This window comes from Lytechinus variegatus, chromosome 5, assembly GCF_018143015.1.
Source record: "Lytechinus variegatus isolate NC3 chromosome 5, Lvar_3.0, whole genome shotgun sequence".
Lineage (NCBI taxonomy): Eukaryota > Metazoa > Echinodermata > Echinoidea > Temnopleuroida > Toxopneustidae > Lytechinus > Lytechinus variegatus.
The window spans coordinates 46,261,985-46,288,990 of record NC_054744.1 but is presented as its reverse complement, the minus strand read 5'-3'; the positions used below and the strand labels follow the sequence as shown (position 1 = coordinate 46,288,990).

At 35.4% G+C, this 27,006-nt stretch overlaps 1 protein-coding gene across 1 annotated transcript; it reads left to right on the top strand.

Moving 5' to 3' along the window:
* The first annotated feature begins 2,037 nt into the window (after positions 1 to 2,037).
* LOC121416294 (dimethylglycine dehydrogenase, mitochondrial-like) lies at positions 2,038 to 27,006 on the top strand. Its single transcript, XM_041609826.1, has 14 exons — positions 2,038 to 2,421; positions 3,530 to 3,695; positions 4,829 to 4,927; positions 5,557 to 5,721; positions 6,955 to 7,159; positions 8,575 to 8,823; positions 17,719 to 17,917; positions 18,755 to 19,029; positions 19,515 to 19,735; positions 21,167 to 21,297; positions 21,863 to 22,080; positions 23,107 to 23,264; positions 24,027 to 24,221; positions 26,011 to 27,006. Exons 1-14 carry the CDS (start codon positions 2,288 to 2,290, stop codon positions 26,218 to 26,220), a joined length of 2,625 nt encoding a protein of 874 aa, XP_041465760.1. The 5' UTR covers positions 2,038 to 2,287; the 3' UTR covers positions 26,221 to 27,006.

Sequence of the window (27,006 nt, the reverse complement as noted above, 5' to 3'; positions counted from 1 at the left end):
GTTCTGCATTTCATTGTTAATTTATTGTTACTTTATTGATGACGTGTATATTTTGTAGAATTGAAATAAACTTGAACTTCACTTGAAAAAAAAACACACAAAAGAAACCCAGTGAGTCACTGGGTTGTGCATATAACTATGTTTTGCCCACAATAAAATTGCCACCCAGTGTCTCAATCTTGATCTATACAAAGAAGTAGTGATATAAGGTCCCTTGTGTCTGCATGTGATCAATTAACACTTTCTAGTGTTTCTATCACAAAGAAAAGGGCCTCACATGGCTCGCTTATCAAGCCAAAGTCACGGGACACGTTTCCGAATTCGAGACAATAATAATCCTCGATAAAAACAATAACAATACCGTATTTCTGATTTTTCATAAGTTTAAACAGGGAGAAAGATCGGGTGATAATTATTGTATCTATACACATGTAAAATATAAAGTATAAATTCAGGATTACAATATAGATTACATTAACTGTACAGCATTGTCTCTTAAATTAGCTCTCTAATACCTAATTAAATCTGAAATAATTCAATGGCATCTTCACTTTATGTGAATAAAGACCAAAAGGAAGACACAAGTCGTGTCCTATCTGTATAAATGGGAGTTCACATGCACTTTTGATTGCACAAGTTTTACAAGTAAAGCGCTACGCTATTTATCAGCCCATCCATTCCAAATGGCTCACGTTAAAATACAATCTAAGGTAAATTTGCATATCAAACTGTTGCTCCAAAGTTGGGCTTGCAACAGACTACGAACGATATTGGTTGCATAGCAAAGGAACTTAAGGATATATCTGCAGAGAAAGAAATGAGTCATACCTTACAAATTGAAAAATAGACAAATTGCAGGGAATAATGAAAATGAGAAAAAAAAATTTCGCTCGCGCTTCGCGCTCGCATTGCCTACTGTGTGAGATCTACTATAACACAGAGCTTGTACCGTTTTAAAGTCAACACACATACTATTTTGTTCTCGATTCGCGAGTTCTCATTATTTTGTTTTAGCATCCTCTTCATGATTAAAAAAGTGCTGAATATAAACAAAAAATCAGTTTGCGCTACGTGCTCGCATTGTTTTAATTAGCAGATGAGTGAGATACGTATCCTTTATGTGAATTCCAAATATACAGTTCCAGACCAGTTCGTAGTTTCATTCTGCATATAATGAATGAAGAGAAGGTCAATAATATTGAACTCAAATGGCAGGGTGCATCAATGAGATAAGCACAAAAACTTTGGTCTTTCATATATTTTTTTTTGAATTGTGCTTTTCATTAAATCCATCGGAAAGCAACAATGTATTTGGAATTATCTCGTTTGTGAGGTCTAAATTTTTAAACAGATCCTTTTGCAGGTCAGTATATTCAGCTCGCGCATTGCTTTCGCACGCATAGTGTTCAAGATTACACGCAGCAAAAACTGTGGTGCTAACCGGTGTACATAGAGGACCACACCAGTTATTTTACACCGGTGTTAAATTGGTGGTGTTAGTTTTACACCTATATAGGTGTTATTACAACACCTATGGTTGTTACATTTACACTCTTTGGTCTTATGTTCAATCTCTAGGGTTTTAGCTATTTTAACACCTCAGGGTGTGGTCCTCTATTAACACCAATTGGTGTCCGTTTTAACACCACAGTTTTTACAGTGCAATGTTCCTTTTTTTAGTTTTGAATCCCCACAAAATAATCAGCTCGCGCTTCCCGTTTGCATCATTTATTTTGGAAGATACCCAATCTTTTCATGATAAATAACATAAAAAAATGTCCGGTTTATATTAAAACAAAATCATACAGTTCCCGCTTCACGCTAGCAATAAGTATTTGTCACATGTATGTAAATAATTATGGAGGCTAAATTTGGAACAATCTGGGAAAATGTAGCATGTTTACTCAGGGTAGTGAGTGAGCTGACGAGATCATCCCTGAAGTTGAAAAGTATGTCTAGTTAGCTAGACTATCACAATAACACTGGGCGGGGTCTCAAATACATCTACGGGGTACCGATACCAGGGAAGTGGGAGCAGGAGGTCCATGTCGGGAGTAACCTAGCGCGCTAGCTGTGTACTGCTGCTATGCACATGCATGCACTGCACAATCACAGCAGTACATTCGACCGAGGTGCGGGTCATACAGGCACTGTGTAGACTGTGGTCAAATATAAGTGTACATTCTACTTCTAAAAAGTTAAATCTATCATGGATAAATAGCTTTCTGGTCAAGAAGTCAACAAAAAATTTCTACATTAACTGGATTCTGACAAAAGAACAAAAACAATGGCGTGCCGTCTGTTGCAGTTCAGGAAATTCAACCAAACTTTGCGAAGTGCATTCGCTAACTCAACAAATTCATTGACACTGGCTCGATGTATCTCGTGTAGCAGGACAACACGGAACGGAAAAGAACCGGCGTAAGTCGGCCCACACATTGACACAGTTGTACTCGAATTCAGTCTTATAATAAATTATATCTAAACTTAAAAGCTCTAACGTTATATTATTGCATTTAGTATCCAAGTTTAATTGACAGCTACTATTATTGGCATAACCCTACATACATTTTTTTTCTTTGAACAATTGTTGAATGTGATGTCAAAAAGTATCAATTCATTGATATTAGCATACCGGGCGGTATGATTAAGATTGAATGATTAAATGATTAGACCAAAAAAATAAAGCTTCAGTCTGTATTTTTGTTGTTCCAGTTATGGGGATGATAGTAAAATGTCAGAAATTGTTAAATAAATCCCCAGAAACGACGGTTATTCCTGTCTAGTATTAGTATTATAGTATGCAGTAATTTAACGTCAGTAACATTAGATCGATCTAGAATTAACAGGTCTAACTTATGTTAGACTAACAGAGATTATAAACTAATGTAGGATTTTTATCAGGACTCTGGAGAGTCTAAGATGTAGATCTAGATCTGACATTTGGCAAGGTAGACTACCTAATTAACGTTATTAGATCTAGATTGCAATATTTGTTATAGGGTCTATTTATTAACATCTTACCTAGATCTATATTGGAGTTTCCCATAAACTTGAGTCGATTCAAGTGAGTTTTTTTATTCTTGATTTCTTTTGCCCATGTTCTGAAGTCGGGTTTAACATAAACTCAGGTTTAATGTTGTGGTTTAAGTATGGATAGCCAATTGTTACATAAATGGCTAACAGTAGAGATACCATATTTCAGCTCATTTGGCTCTCAAATAATTCATAATTGTATAGGAAGTATAATGAGATGATTGACTTTACCATCGATGAATCAGGAAAGAGCACAGTAACATAAGAAACATACAACTTAATAAAAATTTTGACACTTTTGGCTTCCCATAATTTTAGCACAGAGTTAGACCATGGTGTAAGTTAAACCTGACTTCAGAATACGGGCCTTTGTGTCTCCGCATGCATGTCTTCTTGTCCCTGTATCTCTCACTCCCTCTCTCTTTGTTTTTCTCCCTTTGTCTCCATCTGTCTTTTCTGTTTTACTCTCTATCTCATCCTATTATTAATACAGAGAAACGGGTGATTTGAAGAAGCGATGGAAGGACAAGGCGGAGACTGTTGTTATTGGGGGCGGGGCTATTGGTGCTGGAGTAGCATACAGTCTTGCTAAGGCTGGTATGAAGGATGTTGTTCTTTTAGAAAAGAGTGAGCTTACAGCGGGATCAACATGGCATGCAGTAAGTAATAGTATGGGATAGTGTCACACTTCCTACCTTGATAATGATTGGCATGCTGCCTTTATCATTCAACATGAATGACAAAAATGATCAATTGATTTTCTTCCCAAGATTATGATACCATTGCATCACCACACGTGACCACATCATTACTATCACCAATACCATCACCATCATTTTGCTATCATCATCATCATCATCATCATCATCATCATCATCATCATCACATTGTCATGATCATCATTAGCAACATCAACATTGTATAAAAGCATCATTATCATCAACATCATCATCACCATCATCACCATCATCATCATCATCATCACCACCATCATCATCATCACATTGTCATGATCATCATTAGCAACATCAACATTGTATAAAAGCATCATTATCATCAACATCATCATCACCATCATCACCATCATCACCATCATCATCATCACCACCATCATCATCATCACATTGTCATGATCATCATTAGCATCATCAACATTGTATAAAAGCATCAGATAAGCTCCATCATCATCATTACGGCCAACACCACCACCACCCCTTTGTTATCAATGATAATCAATTTTCATCATCATCATCATCATAATCACTATCAGCTCCATCATCATTCATAATCACCATCATCATTATCATCATATCATCATCACCATCATCACCATCATCATCATCACCATCATCATCATCACCATCATCATCTCATCACAATGACATTTTACCATCGCATCACCACATCATCACCATCACAAATACCATAAACACTTAGGTATCATCATCATCATCATCACTCTCCTTCTTTCTCTTCTTGCTGATTTTATCAGTGATGATGATTTTCCTGATCAATATTGACTTTTGTTTCAGGGAAATAATTGCCCTTAAAAGAACCATATTGCCCCCGGGATTGCCCTCATCTAAATATTATTCCATTGCAGGCAATGTATTGTTCCACTCAAGGCCAGTCAATATTTATATAATATTAGTTTTATTATTATAGATATTATCATTAATATTGATGTTGTTGCTGCCGATGTCATTTGTATACTTACCACTATTGTATTTCTTATTCTGTTTATATTGTTATCATTAATCTGTTAATGACCATTTACTATTTTATTTTTCAGGCTGGATTAACAACATATTTCCATCCAGGGATTAATGTAAAGAATGTGAATTACACAAGTCTTAAGATATTTGATCAGTTGGAGGAAGAGACTGGACAGGTCAGTCTGAATATATCAATTTGTATTTATTTCCCCATTGTTTCTTCAGGCAAAAGTGGGTTAATTCTAATTGAAATTTTGTGACTGTCATTTAAGTAGCCATCTTGCATTGTGGCTAAATCGAGTTGCTCTCAGTAATTAATTTTTGGAATAAAGACATGGTAGCATCTAACATGGTGGGTATGTGCACAATATCAATATCCTATATTGCTGTTATTATAGCAAAATAATGATTATATGCATGTTATATAGAAAAATGTGGCGAAGGATTCTTGGAGAAACAATGTAATTTGCCGTGAAATTAACAAAATAAGCCTGGCATTCATTTCTAACCAAGTGTAGTCTTTCCCAAGCAATCAAAATACACTGTCCTCGTATATATTTTCTTAACTGTTTTGGAAATTTTCATTGTAATTGTTTTCAGATGTTATTTCACAATTTTTTTTAAAATTAAGTATTAAGAATATAGCAACAATGTTATTTTACAAAGTTAGGTTTATGTATAAAATGTAGTAGGTAAGAAGATCTATGATATTGATCATAAGGCTTTCTCCTCTTGAATTTATCATTTGCTGAAACTAAATCAGTTTAGGCTTAATTTCCTAATGTCTTGTTTTCTCTTCTGTTAGGCTGTTGGATTCCACAAACCTGGTAGTATACGAATCTTATCAACCCCAGATAGGATGGATGAAGCAAAGTATCAGATGGCTAGACAAGGATGGAATAAAGCTTATCAGAAACTTCTTACTCCTGAAGAAGTCGAAGAACTATGCCCAATTATTAACATGGATGGGGTGAGTTTGGAATAGGTACCTGATATACATGCATCAGATTTAAAGGCGTCAGGTTTAAAGGCACCTCCGACGCTGGCTTTGAAGGCGCCTCAAGATCTCTTTCCCCATTTACACACATGATCTTAGGCTTGCAGTTGTGTTTTGTACCCATAATCCGACTTCACTTCACCTTTTCATGTCACACCAGTCATCTGACTTTTATTTAAAAAATTTTGTTCTTAATTTAGTTCTTTGAGTCCACTGGGGGATGATACAAATACCAATTGCAGGACTGAAGCTGGCTTCAAACCAGACTCATTCGGAGCTGGTGTCAGTCCAGCTTTAAAAAAAAGAAGCATAAGTCAAGCCGCCTCATAAGTCTGTTATACCATGGTCACATTTGTTCTACGGCGGCCGTACGGCGAGTCGAAAACAGCCGTTTTAACACTTTTGTAACAGCTACATATAGGTGGTTTGAAAGAAAATTAATAAAACGACTGTTTTCGACTCGCCGTACGGCCGCCGTAGAACAAATGTGACCATGGTATTATCGATAACGTCTTTATCGCTAGTCTTGTCGGTAATCGCTTGTTTTTTGCCACTTAGCAATATCGATAACCTTTCTCTCGTTGGTAATATGCACTATTAGGTAGGGACACAGTGATTTTTCGCAATTTCACAGAATTCACGGAAACTGCTTTTTGAAAGTGGCTTTTCTAACGGAAAATCACAGGAAACAAATTTTTCTCAAAGTGCACAGAACATCAACAGAAATTACTCCAAAATATCAACAAAATATTGTTGGAAATCTATATCTGGGTAATGATATTAGTATGCCTTGGAATACAATATTTATAGATAGATGGTATAAATACAAACGCCCAAGATTGTTCTGTGATCGGATCTAATGATATTCAGTGCTAATGCACTATGGCATCCAAAATGCACTATCCTGCACTCTAACATCATACCAAATGTACTATCCTGCACTCTGGCGTCAGAGTGCAGGATAGTGTGAGGTCTGGAATGACTAAATATAGAATTATCTAGAATTTAAATCAAATATACATGTAGCATTCAAGGCAACTTAGTAACATGGGGGAGGGGGAGTTGTATAAAACAAGCAATGCATGATTCTTGTGCATAGAGGACCTCGGTGCAGTATATCCATTTGCATTTCTCGCACATCTGCATGCACACGCTTACTTGCATTATTTGTATAATATAAATACCGAAATTATTATTATAATGTAGGTCTTGGGTGGTATCCACAGCATTGAAGATGGTCATATAGATCCATACTCCTTGACTCAAGCCTTGGCTATAGGAGCTCGTAAGTATGGAGCTGATATCTACATGCCTGCACCTGTTACTGGTCTGAAGCAATGTGATGATGGAACGTGGGATGTTGAGACCAATGAGGGTACCATTCATGCTCAGAGAGTTGTCAATGCTACAGGTACGCATTCAATCATAATAATACATGTAATCATTGTGTCAATTGTGATGATGATTATGAAGTTGGTGATGATGATGGTGATGATGATGATGGTGATGGTGATGGTGATGATGATAATGGTGATGATGATGTTGATGATGGTGATGATGATGATGGTGATGATGGTGATGATGATGATGGTGATGATGATGATGGTGATGATGGCGATAATGATGAGGATGTTGATGATGATGGTGATGATGATGGTGATGATGATGATGGTGATGATGATGATGATGATGTTGATGATGGTGATGATGATGATGGTGATGATGATAATGGTGATGATGATGTTGATGATGATAATGGTGATGATAGTGATGATGATGGTGATGATGATGATGGTGGTGATAATGATATGATTACGATGTTGGTGATGATGATGATGTTGGTGTGATGATGATGGTGATGGCGATGATGATGGTGGTGATGATGATGATGGTGGTGATGATGATGGTGATGATGGTGATGATGGTGATGATGTTGATGTTGATGATGGTGATGATGATGATGTTGATGATGATGTTGATGATGGGGATGATGGTGATGATGATGGTGGGGATAATGATGAGGATGTTGATGATGATGATGTTGATGATGATGATGATGATGGTGATGATAATGATTGTGGTAATGGCGATAATGATGATGATGATGATAAAAATAGTGACAATAATTATGATGATGGAATGGATATACATTTGTAATTTATCCCAATGACAAGTATATAATTCCATTACATCTTACATGAAATTAATCCAGTTTAGTGCTTGGTTCAAATAGCATCACATGAAAAATATTTTCTAGCTATGCTGTTGAAACAAAATGCCCATGAAGAAAAATATATTATTCTGTGACGTCAATGATGGTAGAGTGTCATGTTTGAATATTGCTCAAATAATTCCCTTTTTATTTTCTCAAATCCTGGTGTTTTTGTATACTGTAATTTAGGAGCTCTCAATTGCGATAAATAATGAGTTGTCAATTTTTTTTCCTCATTCAATTCAATTCAGTGCCGGCAGTACGGCGAGTCAAAAACGGCTGTTTAATTCATTTTAATTCAAACCACCTACATGTATACGTTGCTGGTACAAAAAAGTGATAAAAACAACTGTTTTTTTTTTACTCGCTGTACGGCAGCTGTAGGGGACACGTGTCTAAGCCATTAATCTGAAACTCACTGTTTCTTTCCACTTTTGCAGAATTCTGATGATCAGTCTTGTTCGATAACTGATCTTTTTTTTTGGGGGGGGGGATTTTGATCAATTTGGTCAGATGTAAGGTTATTCTGAATCTGTTTCTTCTCGCTTTCAGAGGATTTTTGGCCAAGGTGTATCAGATAATTGCTTAATCTGAAACTCTTCAATTTCTTGCAGGATTTTGGGCCAAAGAGGTATGTCAAATGATTGGTCGTGACCTGCCAATGATCTCAGCCCATCATCAGTACATGGTGACCTCTACGATCCCAGAGGTCAAAGCTTTGAAGCGTGAGATCCCTGTGATGAGGGACCTGGAGGGATCCTACTACCTCCGTATGGAGCGGGATGGGCTCCTGTGTGGACCCTATGAGAAGGAGCATAAAATGAAGCTCCAGGATGAATGGGCGGAGAATGGAGTGCCTCCAGGTAAATTATTTATCTTTATCAACCCACTCCTTTTAAATTTTGAAGTGCTTACAAGTCAGGGGTAAGGCTGGGGTTGAAGGGGGGGGGTCTTTGAGCTACCTCTTCAGCCGACAAGTTGTTTTTGATTGGCTGAGAAGTCCCTGACTGTTAAAGGTCAAATCCATTCCAGAAAAAAGTTGATATCAATAAATAGAGAAAAATCAAACAATAATATTGCTGAAAACTTCATCAAAATCGGATGGAAAATAAGAAAGTTATGACAGTTTAAATTGCGGCTTATTTTTCACAAAACAGTTCTTTCCTGAACTCAGTTACATCCGAATGAGAGAGTCGATGATGTCACTCACTCACTATTTCTTTTGTTTTTTATTGTTTAAATTATACAATATTTAATTTTTTACAGATTTGAAAATTATGACTATCTTGTTTGAACCACAAAATATTAAAATAGAGAGTCAAAAGGGGCCTAAGCTTTCGATCCTAGCAGAATCTTCGTCGGAGGCAAAATGACAAACATATAAAGTGGAACAACCATGATATAGACCACAAACATCCAACAGCAACACTAGAAACAAGGAGACAAAAGGGGCATTAGTGAGAAGAGATGACCAATCAGGTTAATAAAGGGGAAGAAAGAAAAGGAGTAGGTATACACAAAGGGAAGTAGGTGTGAGTAAGGCCAAAGAAAGACCTCAAGACAAGAGGGATTAAGATATGGGGCAGGCAACATCAAACAGGATCTGGAACAAAACAGTGATAGAGGGTATGAGGAAGAGATGAATAACAAGAGAATTAGTGAGAGGTGGGTCAAACAGGTAACAAAGAAAGGCATAATAAACTGGTGCAAAAGAGTGGGGGAAAAAAGGGAAAGAATGGGAAACAACTGAACATGTGCAAAAGACATAAGTATGTATGAAAGAGCAAAAAACAAACTAAGAGAAGAAAGTGAGTGTAAAAATAAATCTGTAAGTATAAAAGTATGTAAATATATCCAGAAAGGAATCTATGTGAATAAATATATAAATGTATATACATATGGTAGGTAAAACTGATATAGTGATCCGCTGGGTGTGAGGGGAAAAACAGCAGACTATATAGTAGAAAAAAGAAAAAAAAAACAAAAAAAAAAACAAAAAACACCTGTATACATGGAAGGGAAGCAAAATGCCTAAAGGGTAAAAGCAAATAAAGAAGCTGATGCTGTATGAGAGAGGGGGTGTATTAAGTAAACATGGGTCAAACAGGTAACAAAGAAAGGCATAATAAACTGGTGCAAAAGAGTGGGGGAAAAAAGGGAAAGAATGGGAAACAACTGAACATGTGCAAAAGACATAAGTATGTATGAAAGAGCAAAAAACAAACTAAGAGAAGAAAGTGAGTGTAAAAATAAATCTGAAGGTATAAAAGTATGTAAATATATCCAGAAAGGAATCTATATGAATAAATATATAAATGTATATACATATGGTAGGTAAAACTGATATAGTGATCCGCTGGGTGTGAGGGGGAAAAACGGCAGACTATATAGTAGAAAAAAAATTTGGAACCATAGAATTCCACATGTTCAGGGAGCAATGAAATTTTTTTAGCATGACAATGAGGAGAAATTCAAATATTTCATATGATGAAATACAAAAGAAATAGTGAGTGGGTGATGTCATCAGTCCCCTCATTGGCATACTGTCCAGGATGTACATATAACTGATTTATGAAATTTAGCAAAACTTTAAAATGTCATAACTTTCTCATTTCACATCCGATCTTGATAAAATTTTCAGTGCTATCCTTGTTTGATTTTTCTCTTTCTATTCAAATCATCTTTTTGTTGGGGTGGACTTGTCCTTTAAAATGGTACATGTAACTGTCAGACACGGGTTACAACTTCTCAGGTTTGACAAGCATTACGATTCTACTCTCTGATCCAAGGCAAATTAATCAGCATATATTTTATTAAGATTAAAAAACCTGAGAATGGATTTCCAGCTTGATGTAGCAACCAACAACTAATGCAAGAATCCAGTTCAGCATCTCTTCCTTGAAAAGCTTCAAATTTCTACCTCTAATCATTATTTCTTTTACCATACCACCTTTCTTTTCCATCATGACGGTGATAATCTCAGTTTATCGAAGCATTCATTTGTGAGCTAAGCTAACCATAGTATTCTTACTACATGTAGGTCCTAGCATTCAGTCGCTTTTCAAATATTTACTGTACTAAACAAATATAAAACTCGCGTCACATGTAAGCTGATCGGTTTCAAAGTTCAAAGGTCTCCATACTATAACAATGAATACTGTTATAACTTCTGTAAAGTTCCCATACAACTTCATCCATTAAGCCTAATTATTGTGATTATTCTTGGGATAATTTGTCAAGTCATCAGTTTGTGTCCATCTCTAAAATGCAGGATATTATTAACAGTCTTTCTTGATATTATATGAACATTCCATTAGATACATAAATCTAAATGAATAGAATATATAAATAAGAAAAATAGATATATTGTGATATGCACTGTACAAGAACTGTTTATTATTATTATAATTGTAAATAAAAATAATGGGAAATAAAATTTGAATTCTAAGTTGCATAAAATGTTTACTGAACTGTACATGCTATTACTTTTTATTACAATCTGTTTTTCATCATCCTCTTATCTTTTATTAATAGTTTATAAATTCTTGGTTTTCATACATGTTCATCAGTGATTGTATCAGGTGGGTGATTCATAAAGCTGTTTGTAAAGTTATGAACGACTTTACGCAAGACTGGAACATGTTCTTAGGTCATAAATTATATAGGGATATCACATAGCACATGAAAGGATCACCAGTCGTGCGTAAAGTCATTTGTATCTTACAAACAGATTTATGAAACACCCTCCAGGAAAGGGAAACTTTGGTTTTGGTGGACTTGTGAATTCGATAGCATGAACTATAGAAAGGTTTATCTCTTCCACAATTTGAAAAGTGACATAAATATTTAATTATTGAGGAAGGAAATTTCCATCATAATCAAATACAATCATGCATGAATGTGAATACGAAGACGTGCACATATTATACAGCAGTCACCAACAGATCTAATCAATGCATATAGGGGTTTCACAAATAACGTTATTCTTGGATTGAACTTGAAAATTTGATGTCATCAGCAGTTTTTCCCTCGAAGAACTTTGGTCCCTTTCCACCCCATATACATGTAGAACTATTGACATTTTTCTCAGACAAACAAACACGTACTTTATCACAGTTATTTGCATAATCTGGGGGTGGTTTCACAAAGATTTAAGTGTGAGTAAAAGTCATGCTTAGGTGCTAACGTCTGCTTGATATTAAATGTGTAATCTCAATGACTGATGTAGGTGGTAGGGCATGTCAACTGACTGTAATGTGACCAATAAGGTGATGCGTGTTTGCCCTATGCAACATTTAAATTGAATTTTAGTCATGTGCAAAATCTTTGTGAAACGCCCCCCACCAGTATGCTCCATTGCTTTTATTCAGCTAAAGACAAACAAGATAACGACTCACATTGTGCATGAATTATCTATTCTTGCCACTAATTTTTTGAGCATTTGTTTAAAATCAACTGTTAAGATAGGTGTGAAAACATTTCTTTGACAAAAATGTGATTACAATAGACACTGGCATTTTTGTGTGAAGAAGAATCTCCAAGGCATTCCGAGGCCCCTAGAAGTTAAATATCTTTATGTCTTGCATATAATTTGAGATTGATATATTGCCCCTTGCATTCTATTTTTTCTCGCCTGCATAGCAGAGCGAGACTATAGGCGCTGCTTTTCCGACGTTGGCGGCATCAACATTGAAATCTTAACAGAAGGTTAATTATTTGAAAGTATGTCGTAACTTAAAGTATGTGGACCTAGTTCATGAAACTTGGATATAAGATTAATCCAGTATTACTGAACGTTCTGCCTGAGTTTCAGGTCACTTGATAAGGTCAAAAGGTAATTTTAGGGTCAATGAACTTTGGCCATGTGGGGGGTAAGTTTTTAATTGCCATCATTTCTTGGAAAATATGGACATAGTTTTTCAAATATGGACATAAGGGGTAATCAAGTATCACTGACAAGTCTTAGATCATATGATCAAGGTCAAATGTCATTTAGGATCAATGAACATACATGTAGTATCGTATCATGATATGAATGGTGTATTTTTGTAGTCAAAGTCTATGTTGAATCACATAATGCAGGCGAGGCTGCCAGAGGCACTCCACTTGTTTTGTATATAATCTTTTTTCGATATGAAAACAAGGAAAGTGCAATGAAAATAAGTCCAGAATACTTATTTTTTGTCCCGCCTGAATAGCAGAGCGAGATTATAGGCGCCTTTTTTCTGACGGCTGCGTCGTTGTCAACATCTAAGGTAAAGTTTTTTTTAATGACATCATAACTTCGAAAGCATATGGACCTAGTTCATGAAACTTGGAAATAGGGTAATCAATTATTACTGAACATTCTGATCGAGCTTCAGGTCACATGACCAAGGTCAAAGGTAGGCAATGAACTGTGGGCATGTTGGGGGTGTTTGTTGAATTTCCATCATAATTAACTCTTAGTGTTTATAGAGTTAGTTCATAAAACTTCGACATAAGAGTAATCAAGTATCGCTGAACATCCTGTGCGAGTTTCAGGTCACAAGGTCGAAGGTCATTTAAGGTTGATGAACGTTGGCCATGTTGTAGGTATTTGTTATAATGCCATTATAACTTTGAAAGTTTATGGATAGAGTTTTAGTGAAATGTGGACATAGGGGTAATTCAGTAACATTGCTCATCTTGCACAAGTCGTAGGTCACTTGATCTAGTTCAGATGTTATTTTGGGTCAATGAATGTAGTTGCATATTGTATGAATGGTGTTTTTTGTGAATGAAAGTCATTTTCAAAGTCAGCACTGCTGCTTTATTGAATCGCGTAATGATGGCAAGTCTGCCAGAGGCGCTCCACTTGTCTTTAGAACAAAGTAGAGGACTCACGCTTTTAAAAAGAATTACAAATAAACAATATGACACGAAAATTTACATGAAGCAATATTGGCGATTGCCGAAAATAAAATTGAAATAGTAAATTAAGCACTCCTTGCTGTTAATTAAGTTTAGTTAGAATTCTATCATTAACTGCATCCATCAACTCCATCATCCTTTTACTTTAAACTAATAATGTACTGTATTTGTTGTTCCTGATATGACAGGCCTATTGATCTAATTCATAGTGGTATATTTAGCCTACTCAACTCATCAAATGCGACATCATATGGCTTTAACCTCACTTCTCTTATGTTGTTTATTTTAGACAGATAATTTGCACTGGCCTGAATACTGATAAGCTAAAAGAAAAACACCACAAAACTGGTTTATTCTGGTTCTTCGAGCTTGTTTTCTTTGGAAGTCATGCCTATTAGTGCCTATCTTGTCTGTTAATATAAAGCAACAAAGGCTTTGCATCCATTAGTGTCCTATGTTCATTGTGCTACCATGAGGCTTGTTGTTATGATTCTTTTGTTTCCTGTATGAACTTTTGAATGTGCTTTCACTCTTATCTCATTCTTTCAAGTTTTCCTGTCAGGCATTCCTGTATTTCATAGTTGGGTTAATACATACATGGTTTGACCCCAAACAAAATGCAACAAAAGATTTTCCAACTGTTTCTGGTACTATTTGTTCTCGGGAATAACGTTTTTTTGTAAATCTACCAAAATCTGCATCCAGGAAAGTGGTTATTTTAAAGATGGTGTCCAAGATGGCCGCCATTCACTTAAAATGGACATAACTCACTCATCCACCGTAGAATCCTATTTCAGTGCATATTCCATGATATAGGGAGAAAAAGGATTTGTTGAGTGGATAAAGCACTTCTGGGTACCTGGAAAATCCAAGATGGATCCCAAAATGGCTGCCATAGGCTAAAAATCCACAATTCATCTAGAACTTTACCGCACTTAAGTGACTTTAATTTGGGTTCTATTCAATAGTTTTAAAGGGGAAGTTCACCCTGACAAAAAGTTTATTGTAAAAATAGCAGAAAAATAATGAAAAATATTGCCGAAGGTTTCAGAAAATTTCATCAAATAATTAAAAAGTTATTAGAATTTCAATTATTTGATTTGTGACGTCATATGCGAGCAGCATTCCTACATAGCGAATGGTAAAAAATCAATGAAATGTCATTTTCTCAGAAAATTGAAAATGGTTGTCACTGTAACTTTTGTATATCAATAGACAAATCATTTCACCCCTGATCATGAATAGAAAACAAAATTAAGTCATAAGGAACCATGCAAAATTTGAAATTCATGCATTTTATATTACATAACACATGAGGCAGCTGCTCGTTTATGACGGCACAAATCCAAAGCTTCGAACTCTAATAACTTTCTTACCCTTTAACGGATTTTCCTCAATACTTCACCAATATTTTTTACTATTTTTTCTGCTACTTTTACAACAAAGTTTTTTTCAGGGTGAACTTCCCCTTTAACCGTATCTAGGCCAGGGTAATATACATGCAGAAGCTGCACTTTTCAAATGTTATCAGGTCATATTTTTGTAGAATAGGTCATAATTTGGGCAATAAATAAATTTGATACGTGGAGCTTGAATGAAACTTATGAGCCGTCCAACTAGCAACTTGCCGTTTACTGTACTTTACATCTGGATAGGACATTCAGAAGGCTCATAAAGTTGTATTTATTGTCCAACGTAAATTGATGAGAAAAAAAACAAGCTTTTGTAATGGTATTTTGAACTTGCAGTCAAACCTATAAGTAAAATCTGTCTTGTGACCACCACAATTGTCTCACATATAAAAGGAATATGTTATAGTGCTTAAAACATCGGTATAAAGTGCTTTATGAATTTTGTATATTATTATAATTATTGTTGTTATTATTTTATAATTTCAAATTTTATTATGATTATTATAGCCCTTGAATGTGAATGTGATCCAGGCATAACTATGGCACTAGATCTAATACAGACAAAATGCATTGATGCACCCCAACAAGAAGTTGAATAAAGAGAAAAATCCAACGAGTATAACACTGATAATTTCATCAAAATTGGTTGTAACAGAAGGAAGTTAGGACATTTTTAAGTTTCACTTAATTTCACAAAACAGTTATATGCACATCCTGCTATGTATCTCATTACATAAAGTATGATTTATTCCCCTTTTCTCCTCTTTGTCCTTGGAACTAAGTTGCATTCCTCCCTGAATATGTGGAATTACCATCGTCTTATCATTTTATGGTTCAGTCAAGTTGGCCCTTATTGTCAAATCTGTAAAAATTGAAATATTTTATAGTTCAAATAAATAAAAGACAAAAGAAATAGCATGTCTGTAAGTTGTGCAAATGTTTTGTGAAAAATAAGCAAAACTTTGAATGTCCTCATCTGATTTTGATGAAATTTTCATTGTTATGCTTTTTTTTTATTTTTCTCTATTGGTTCAAATCAACATTTTTATAGGATGGACTTGACCTTTGATTTGGATATATATACTGAATGGTGAATTGTGCTAGATAAACATGCTTTTAGTTATCTTAAACTTTAATCATTGTTTGTCGAGTTTGGACCTAATGGAAAAAGAGAATTACAAACTGGATCAACTGGTTGGTTATTTTCAGAACATAACTGTTTACCAAGGTGATAAAAGAGGGTCAGAGAATAATGCTGACGTTGCATTTTATACAATAGAATCCTGTGCTTAGAGTGGCACCTCCCTCCTAAGTAGGAGGTAGGATCCTATCCTGGCTGTTAAATCAATATTTAGAATCAACAGATTAATAATGTTCTATAAAGCTGATGATGTTTGCAGGGCCATGGTATTTTCATGTGGCAAGGAGGTTGGCAAGATAACTTTAGGGGTTATATAAGGGTTACATAGATATCAGTAACTTTACATGACTAAGAATTCTCTTATGATACTCTTCATTTTTTATTCCTTATCTTTCATTCTTTCTTCCCTTTTTTCCTCTCTTTCTTTTATTATCCTATCGTTTTTTCCATGCTTCAAAGAGTATTGTGATAATGACACCCCTTCCCTTGTTTTACTAGCCCTGCATATACTTGATATAGCAATACCTTTCAATGATCTCGAATATTACCTATATTACCTGGCTGCAATATTCATACCAAATTTTCTTTTATTTGGAAAAGTCTATCTTGAAAAACTTGGGGTTTACCTATGAGTGATATTATTAATATACTGTATCCACATGATGTGATATTTAAGGTTAAGAATTAGTGATTATTGTTTGATGTGATTAGTTGAAGGTGACTTTGCCATCATGATATCTATTGGTTAAAGTACTTGAGATTTATTGCAGTAGATTAACGGAACAATGGGAATTTTTATGTCACAAAAATGGGGAGTCAAGGGCTCTTTGTAATAGTGGCATTGATTCAATGAACTTCAATTTTAGAGGAGATAAATGTACAAAGAAGTCATTGTTACAATATCTCTATTCATTCATGTTGTCCCATTACAAACTTTCAATGTTAAACAGCAAATAAATTTGTTTGAAAATAAGTATTTTCGCCATTATCATGATCAATATTCTCATATCCTAAATATTAATCAATTATCATCTTTGTCATGACTATATAGTAATAATGAATTGGCATGATCATCACCATAGCTAAACTTAGTTTAGAGTTGTTTGACAAAGTATTTTTTTTTCTATTCAGAATATTTTCAGGATTTAATTCAAGGGCTAGGCATTTTTTTTTTCAGGATTCAAGAGTAATTTGAGAATGATCCTATTTTCATTTTCCAGGATTTGTTTTAAGCTTGTTTGAGCGTTATTTCACATTATTCTTTAAAGCTTTAATTGGGATTTGTTTGATTTATTTTCATTCTAATCTTTCAGGATTTGGTAAAGAGTTGTTTGAGAGTGATCTTGATAGAATTCAGGACCATCTAGAAATCGCGATGGAACGTTTCCCGGTCCTCGCTAGTGGTAATATCCAGAGTGTTGTTAGTGGTCCTATAACCTATTCACCTGATCTTCTACCAATCGTTGGTCCAGTACGAGGTCTTCATAATTATTGGTCAGCTTGTTCTTTCAGGTAACATGTTTAATTTTTAGGGACAAATAATCCCCAAAGGCCCTTATTCTGAAGTCAGGTCTAACTTAAACTCAGGTTTAAAGTTGTGGTTTAAGTATGGGAAGCCAGAAGTATCATATTTTTTATTAAGTTGTATGTTTATGTTTACTGTGCTCTTTCCTGATTCATTGATGGTGAAGACAATCTTCCATTTATACTTCCTAACAATTATGTATGATTTGAAGAGCCAAATGAGCTGAAATATGATATCTCTACTGTTATAGTGATTATGTAACAATTGATTGTCCATACTTAAACCACAACTTTAAAACTGAGTTTAAGTTAAACCCGACTTCAGAATATGGGCCAAAGTGTCTAAAATAGACCTTGTAAGGTTGAATAAAGCTCTTGTATATATATACATTGTTACTAGTTTCAATATAAGGCATCAATTGGTATGAAAAGAAGTAGAACAAAAACTACCATTCAGAAAATAGCTGATATAATCTAGGTCCGTTTTACAAAGAGTTGTGATTAATCTGATCAACCGTAACTATGGAAAGCCAGTAACATCAAAAAGAGCATGTTTGCTAGAAATATAATCTAGATATGCTGTAAATTCATACATTCCTTAATTTCTTGAAAATTCAGAGTGCTTCTCCTTGCTTACAGAGGACATTGTGCCAAATTTTCGTACAAAAATGATTACATCAATGGATTCCATACAGTTGATGGGGATCGGATTAATGGTAACTCTTTTTAGATAGGCCCCTGATGAATATTCATTGTACCAGATTGTTTGTCATTTCTATATATGAATTTCACAAACTGCGATTTATTTTACCCTTAATCCTGTAGCTACGGCATCATTCATTCGGCTGGTATAGGAGAGTATCTCAAGGACTGGATCATGGATGGGGAACCCCCTTATGACTTGATTGAGATGGATGCTGATCGCTATGGTGATTGGTGTACCTTTGACTACCAGAAAGCTAAGATCAGGGAGTCTTATGGTTTCAACAATGCCATAGGATGGCCTAAAGAGGAGCGTTTCGCTGGAAGACCGACCAATAGAGTGTCTGGGGCGTATCAGTCGATGAAGGATAGAGGGGCTGAATACGGCTTTCATGCGGGTAAGACCCAGTCTTCAATAGCGTGTTCAACAGCACTGCCTACTCATGTCTTATGATTTACATGATACATTGTCGGTGCTAAGTACATGGCATGGTTAATGATGTGTTGATTTAGAATTAAAAAAAACTATTTCTCACTCTCCACAAAGTCATGGTTGAAAATTGTTTAACAACCCTCATTGATATGCTGTTAAGCTCAGTAAAGATCAGTCAAGAACGAGGTATGTCCGTTGTGCAGATTGCAATTCTTATTTTTGTAAGAATGTTGCATAAATGTATTTTTTAATTTCATAATCAATGTTGTAATGTTATACATGTAATTTTTATATTGTAAACAAGAATTTTAAAATTGCAAACATGTGTGGCCACAGTGGAGGAATTGTTATTTGGTTTGGCATCACCCGAGTCTATAATCATAGCCCTAGGATCTCTCATCCCAACCCACAACACTGTCCTATATTTTTATTTTGATTATTTTTTTGTAGGTTGGGAACAACCTCATTGGTTTTGCTTAGAAGGTGATGAACCGGGCTACAAACCTAGTTTCCGTAGGACCAACTGGCACAGACCGGTAGGAAGGGAATATGAGATGGTGATGAATAGAGCTGGTATCATCGACCTGACGCCGTTTGCCAAGTTTACTGTCAAAGGTCCTGATGCTACCCAACTCATGGATGTGGTCTTGGCTAACAAGCTTCCTACTGCTGTAAGTTGGAAGGGCTGTATTAATGTTCTTGGTGATTTAGAGTAAGGGAATGTTTTGGGGCAATTTCATTTTTATGGTCAACCCTAGCAGTCCAGTGGGGGAACATGCTAATATGATGTTATGCACATTATTACGTTCAGTGATATTGTATCCGCTTCTTTTGAATTTGTAATTAAACTTTTGAAGAAAAAATAATAACCCTAGATATGTCCAATCCCCATTTTTCTCAGTTTTACTTTATTTTATAAATTACTTGGACATAATGATGTAATATCTTAATACTGCCTTTCATTTGAACTAGAAGACAGAGATAAATCATATTAGGAAACTTCCACATATAAGGGTTAACATATACATACTTCAGGAAATTGCTCTTTGTTATGTGGATTTTCAAACAATTTTGATAAACTCTGATAAAGGCCATTTTTACAAAGGTGGTTATATAATAGCCCAATATGACACAAATTCGTTTGCAGAATATGATTGTCTCTGTCTGGGAATAGTACTGAAAGACAAACTGGTTTTGCTCTCACAGGATATTTCTGCATTGCAAAATAAACCAGACATTGTGTCACCATTTTTCTCAACAAATACAATCTCAGCGTTATATCATGAACAGTTCTTTGCAAGCAATGTAAAAAATAATAAAATTATGAAATCTCTGCTGACTGCTAGGATTTTAATCATGTTATTTATAAGCACAGAGTTTTCAGCATTGCTATTTGAAATATATCACTGAAACATGTTTGGCAAAAACCAATGGTATAAAATGAATCAGAATATGAAATCATATGAGTAAGACATTTGAAAATTTAACTTCAATGCAGGTAAAACAACAATATAATCCCAAAACTATCTTGGTAGCTTTGACATACATGCAATCATCACTGGGCTTAAAAAACTTATTTATCAGAATTATGAATTTGTATCATGGCTCAAAGAGCTCTATATTAGATAAATTACATTAGTTGCTACATTTTTGCCCAGAAAGAGATCATCTCTAAAGGAAGTAGAAGTGTTTTTAGACATTATTATTGCCAGCTGTTGTGTTGGCTCAGTAGGTAGAGTGTCTGTCTCACAACTTGGATGCTGGGAGTTCAAAACCTGGCCGCGTCCGCCCAAAACACATAAAAAGATAGGAGTTGTTGCTACCATTTGGCATTCAACAATTTGAGGGATAGAGCCTTGTTGATTGATCAGGCACTGCACAGTGGCTGCTGTGTCCACGATCAATTGGGCAAAATGAATTTTCGGAATATTTCTATTCTCAGATTTCTATTTCGGACAATAAAATATGGATTTATTGATTGATTGATGTTTCCAAAATACAGCTTTTTCTAAGTATTTCTAAAAAAATTGACATATGAGGTTTTAGCAGTTCCCTGATGGTATGGTATTTTGAAGTAATTGTTCCTTCATTTATCTCCTCAGGTTGGAGGTTGTGTTGTAGGTCATATGCTGACACCCAAGGGTAAAGTATATGCAGAGATTACCATTACTAAGACAGGAGATAATGAGTACTTCTGTATCACAGGAGCAGGTTCAGAAATACATGATCTCAGGTAGGTGGTTTCTTACTTTGATTTGCTTTGATGAAATACTTAGCTGAAGTTTCACTTAATGTATTGAATTGAATGATGGTGTGATGCTTTATAAGATGGAATGGACAAGTTCATTTTAATTGTCTATGTTAACCAATACCAGTAATTATGCATTTAGTTGGCTATGCAGACGGAATATATTAGAGTTCAGTCTGACCTTGCTTTATATCTGGGTGCCTATGCAGACCAGCCAACTGCTCCTTTTTTTCTTAGAGTTACCCTGTTATCAACTCAATAGAGGAGCACCTTGTAATTTCTCAATGTTTAGATATAAGAATGCTAAACGTGTCTTATTTAAAACAAGTGAGGGAGGCGCACCTGACATCAAGCAGAAAAATTCGCACTGCACGATTAGGACTTCTGTTTTTCATTTTCCAATGTTCGCAATGTCTATGGACTAGCAACTGTTTGCATTTATAAAGTGAAACAGTCGGACACCATAACAAATTGAAGTTATTAAATAGTTTTTGAGATTATCGAAGATTTGATAAAGGAAGTCAAACTTAAATAATGTTTGTGTTTGCAGGTGGATGGAGCAGAAGGCTTTTGAGATGAAACTCAATGTTGAATTCTCCAACGTCACAGAGGAGCAGGGTGTCTTGGGTCTAGCTGGACCTAAATCTAGAGACATCTTGGCTGCCCTGACGGACTCAGATGTCAGCGAAGAAGGGTTTAAATTCATGAAGGCCAAGGATATAGTGCTAGGTGGTGTAAAGTGCTATGCTATTAGAATTACATATTCAGGTAAGTTACAGTAACTGAATGGGAATGATTATTGCAATGAAGTGAAAAAAGAGTTTTAAAAGAGTTGTGTTGTTCTTCATATGGGAGCAGGGGAGTATTCAATTTTTATGAGGTTTTATTGTAATTTGTTAATTGCCATCTAGTCGATCTCGACTTATGGTGACCTCACGGACAAACTTTCTCTATGCTGTTCTGTCCTGTGAAAGCATGCTCGTTTCTCTCAAAGATTTTATAATTTCTTTAGTAATTCCTTCCAGTCATCTCTTCCTCTGTCTTCCTCTTCTCCTTCTGCCTTGTACCGTACCAAGCATGATGTACATAACTGTTCCATACTTTATGATCTGATGATGTGTCAAAAATATCTTAATCTCTGTTTTACAACCGTAGCCTTAAGGGGGTAGCACAGTTTCTTTTCTTCAAGGATTGACCTTTTCTCTTGTCAGTCCATGAAATCCTCAACATCCATCAAAGTGTTGTAATTTACTATATGTTAAATGGAGTTTTATTGTGTTTTGTGTTCCATCTTTTGTGTCTCCAGATTCATTAAGCCAATTAACTCAAAGTAATTGATGATGATGATAATATGGAGGAGGAAGGGAGGACAAAGATGATGAAAACCTGATGATGATGTTGATGACAATGATGATGATGATGATGACAATTATGATGATGATGGTAATGATGATGATGATGATGATGTTGATGACAATGATGATGGTGATGATGTTGATGACAATGGAGATGATGATGGTGATGATGATGATGTTGATGACAATGATGATGATGATGAAGATGATGAAGATGATGATGGTGATGATGATGATGACAATGATGATGATGATGATGATGTTGATGATGACAATGACGATTATGGTGATGATGATGTTGCGCATGCACTGGCAATGTATTTTTCATAGGTTTCACTTTTCATGTGTAATTTTTTTTTAGTGCCGTTTTTATAGAAAGCTTCATGAAAAATGATATATTTCTCCCTAAAAATTATTCTCTCTTCTGACTTGATAACAGGTGAGCTTGGGTGGGAGTTATATCATGCTCGATCAGACACAGCAGAACTCTACCAAGCCTTACTACGAGCTGGTGAACCGTTTGGTGTAGGTGACTTTGGTCTGTATACCATGAATGTACTCAGGATTGAAAAGGGATTCCGTGGATGGGGATCGGAGGTAAGATGTTACATCTCAATCTCTCTCCTCCTCTTCCTCCTAATCTGTCCTCTCTCTGGAGGGAACAGAGCAAGAAATAGAAGTCATACATATAAAGCTGATACACCAACATATATTTTGCATATTTATGTGCTCAGAGCAGTAATGTCTGGATAACCCAAGCTACATGTATGAATGGTTCACAGCAATGAGTCAAACATCTTTTCTATAACTGTTTGGGTTTCCTCATTGAAAGTACATCATGCTTTTATGATTATAACAATAACAACAATAAAGCAGTGTATAAATTTTTTTATCCAGCTTGCAGAGTGTTGAATTGCACCAATTTTCAAAAGACACAAAAAAAAAATTGATGACTGATGTGTTTAGGTCAAATGAGACGATAACAATGTTTTTCTTGCTAAACCATACTAAGATTTAAGAAGTCATATGGTAATTCTTATATAAAACCAATAATCCTAGACAGACAAAAGTTGTCCATTCTTGAATATTTCTATCAACCCAACAACTTGTTTTTAGTGCATCAGTGATTGTTGATAGTGTAAAAAAACTTAACAATCGATCAGTCATTCATAGTATAACATGTTAAAGGTTTTCTTGGAAATCAAAATTGTGAGGTATTTTTTTGCTCACACCAGCTATTAATAAAACAAAGAGCATTTTTTACTTTAAAAAAAATGGAAATGTTTAAAACTTTTCATCTCTTGCTAACTGGACAGCTACTCATATCATGATTTTTTTAAAAAATCATTTGTATACTAGATGTTAACTGACAACAATCCTCTAGAGGCTGGTTTATCTCCATTCATCAAACTCAATAAACCTGCATCATTCATTGGTAAGGATGCAGTCCAGAAGATCAAAGATGATGGCTTATCAAGGAAGGTGACGCTCCTAAAGGTCGATGCGGACGATGTCGACCCAGAAGGCAATGAGACCATTTGGCTCGATGGCAAGGTATGTATATAGAACCTTCTTGCATTAAATATTCATGGCAAAAAGAAGCTGCTGAAACTGCTTATCTAAAAAGAGCCAATGAAGTAAATTAGAGAGTCAAAAGGGGTCTAAGCTTTCGATCCTAGCAGAATCTAACCTGAATCTAAATGAATCTAATATAATCTGAATCTAACCTGATTGGTCATCTCTATTCACTAATGCCCTTTTTGTCTCCTTGTTTCTAGTGTTGCTGTTGCATGTCTGTGGCCTATATTATGGTTGTTCAACTTTATATGTTTGTCATTTTGCCTCCGACGAAGATTCTGCTAGGATCGAAAGCTTAGGCCCCTTTTGACTCTCTAATCAAATATTCCTGGCAGCTGTTTCATAGAGCTGTTTGTAAATTAGCACAACTTTACACATTACTGAGGTTCCTTTCCTGTAATAACTGAGGTACCCTAAATCTATCTTCACTCTTTGAACAAAATGAGAGTGCATTCCAATAAATAACCCTAATCAAACCTTGAATTGTATCAAGTTTTGTTTTTAGAAAATAATAGTAATAGCTGGATTTTTAAAGCGCTTTTTGCCAGAGGATACCAAGCGCTGCTGTTATTACCATGGCTTTTAATAGCCATGCTGCGTAACAGGAGCTCTGGTATTCAAGGATTTTCTTCCTACTGGGTACCCATTCACTTCTTCTGGGTTGAGTGCAGCACAATGTTGGTAAATTTCTTGCTGAAGGAAAACATGCCATAGCTGGGATTTGAACCCACATCCCACATATTTAAAGATAAGAGTCATAACCACTAGACCACGATGCCCCCACACTAGATGCTTGTTAAGAAGAAGAATTCTAGTCTTAAATAGATTGGATTTCATATTTAGCTGATGAGAATCAAAATGATTTAGAATCTGATTTAATATCAGGAAATGGTCACCATGTGTAAAAAGTCATGCAGACATTATTTTTTTTTAAATCATCACACCGGGTACTCATGTGCTTGTTCATGTTTCATGTGTTGGCAAAATATCATGGGCATTGAAAGATAGACATCTTAGATTCAATCGCTTCTCGATAAATTACAACATATCCAAAATTCTGCTGCAAGACTTATAACTCGAAAAGGAAAATTTGAACACATCTCCCCTATCTTATCTGACCTTCATTTGCTACCCATTCGATCAAGGATCAAATATAAACTTCTCATATTAACATTCAAATGTATTCATGGTATTGCCCCTGCTTATCTTCAAGAACTTGACAACGTCCAGATTCATAAACCCAAGCGTAATCTCCGTTCTCGCTCACAAAATCTTCTCTCTGAAATTACTGTCAAGACCAAATCATATGGGGATCGGGCTTTCCAGAAAGCTGCACCAGCACAATGGAATTCTTTTCCATAGACATAAAGAAATATTACCCGGCTTGAGAAATTCAAAGTTCAATTAAAACCCCACCTCTTTCATAATGTTTGATTTAGTCACTCGCGCATAGAGACCTGTAGGTGTTATGCGTATTTAAGAAATGTACTATTATTATTATTAATTTTTCTTTGAGTTGAACAGTAATATTGAAAAATTTTTAGAAGGATTTCACAGGTTTTCCATGTATGGAATGGAAATATAGAATTCAGAATTCTATATTTTGTACCTTTTATAGTTTATTGTAACCTCTAAATCTGAAAATGTACTTTCAGATTGAATATGGTAAAAAGAAATCCCAAAACATGATGAAGGTAGTTTTAAGCTGATGGTAATTCCAAAGTAATCGAGAAACACCTGTTTGTTCCCATTTCTATTCATCCAGGTTGTTGGTAATACTACATCAGGATGTTTCAGCTATCATTTGAACCAACCCATCGCATATGCATACCTTCCCATGAGCCTTCAGGATGTAGGGACAAAGGTCGAGGTTGAGCTGCTTGGTACCAAATGGCCTGCTACAGTAATACAGGAGCCTCTGGTATTAACTGAGCCTGTTAGGAGGAAACAGGAGCAGAAACAGCGTTCTAGTTGATTCCACTAAGCTCATGACACTCTGAGCTAATGACAATCAAAATGAACTATTTTTATCACATATATTTTTTGTATCAAAAACTGAGCTGCCTTGTTACTTATTACCAGAAAAAATTATGTAGACATACTTTATGAAATGTCTAACAATCAAGAGTTGAACTGCAGAAGTTCTTTTTGGGTAATATGCAATTCTGTATCATATCAAAAAAGCAACTAAAATACCAAAATAACATTCGTAACTATTTCTATCTGTGCAAGTGACGTTATCCAATCTTAAAATGAACTGCCTTGTTATTTCCAGGAAAATTATGCATTTTATGAGAAAGATCAAGAGTAAAAATGTAGTATTATTACACTATACAAAGTGTTTTCCTGGGACAATAATTCTCCATATTGTGCATTCTCTGCTTTTGCAGATGTCAATATCATAACATAGTTTTTCTCTTTCAGGCTTTCTCCTGCCTTTACATATATACTGCATTCAGCAGCGGGCAGTATTTGCATTTACTTTGTGGAGTAATGTAGTGTAGTTAATGCACGGTGCGCTCGCTCTATACAGTGTATGATACGTGTATTTCCAGCTAAATAAGCCCAAGCGCAAGATTTATATGCGATAAGTATATGTGCGCAACATTAATTCTAGAATGTGCTCCTGGGCGGTTGCAATTTACGTCACGATTGAATATCCAGAATTACGTCATCAAGGTAATAATCTGGAGTCAGAAGTAGTGACAAGCTAAGAGGAAAATAGATTGTTCCAAATAATAGCCTGAATTATCAGCTGTAA

What these genes read in the sequence shown, in the direction of transcription:
- LOC121416294 (XM_041609826.1), top strand. Translation starts at nt 2,288, where the DNA reads ATGGCGTGCCGTCTGTTGCAGTTCAGGAAATTCAACCAAACTTTGCGA. An exon ending in TGGAGGAAGAGACTGGACAG is followed by an intron (nt 4,928 to 5,556) that starts GTCAGTCTGAAT and finishes CTCTTCTGTTAG; the next exon opens with GCTGTTGGATTCCACAAACC. An exon ending in TATTAGAATTACATATTCAG is followed by an intron (nt 22,081 to 23,106) that starts GTAAGTTACAGT and finishes ACTTGATAACAG; the next exon opens with GTGAGCTTGGGTGGGAGTTA.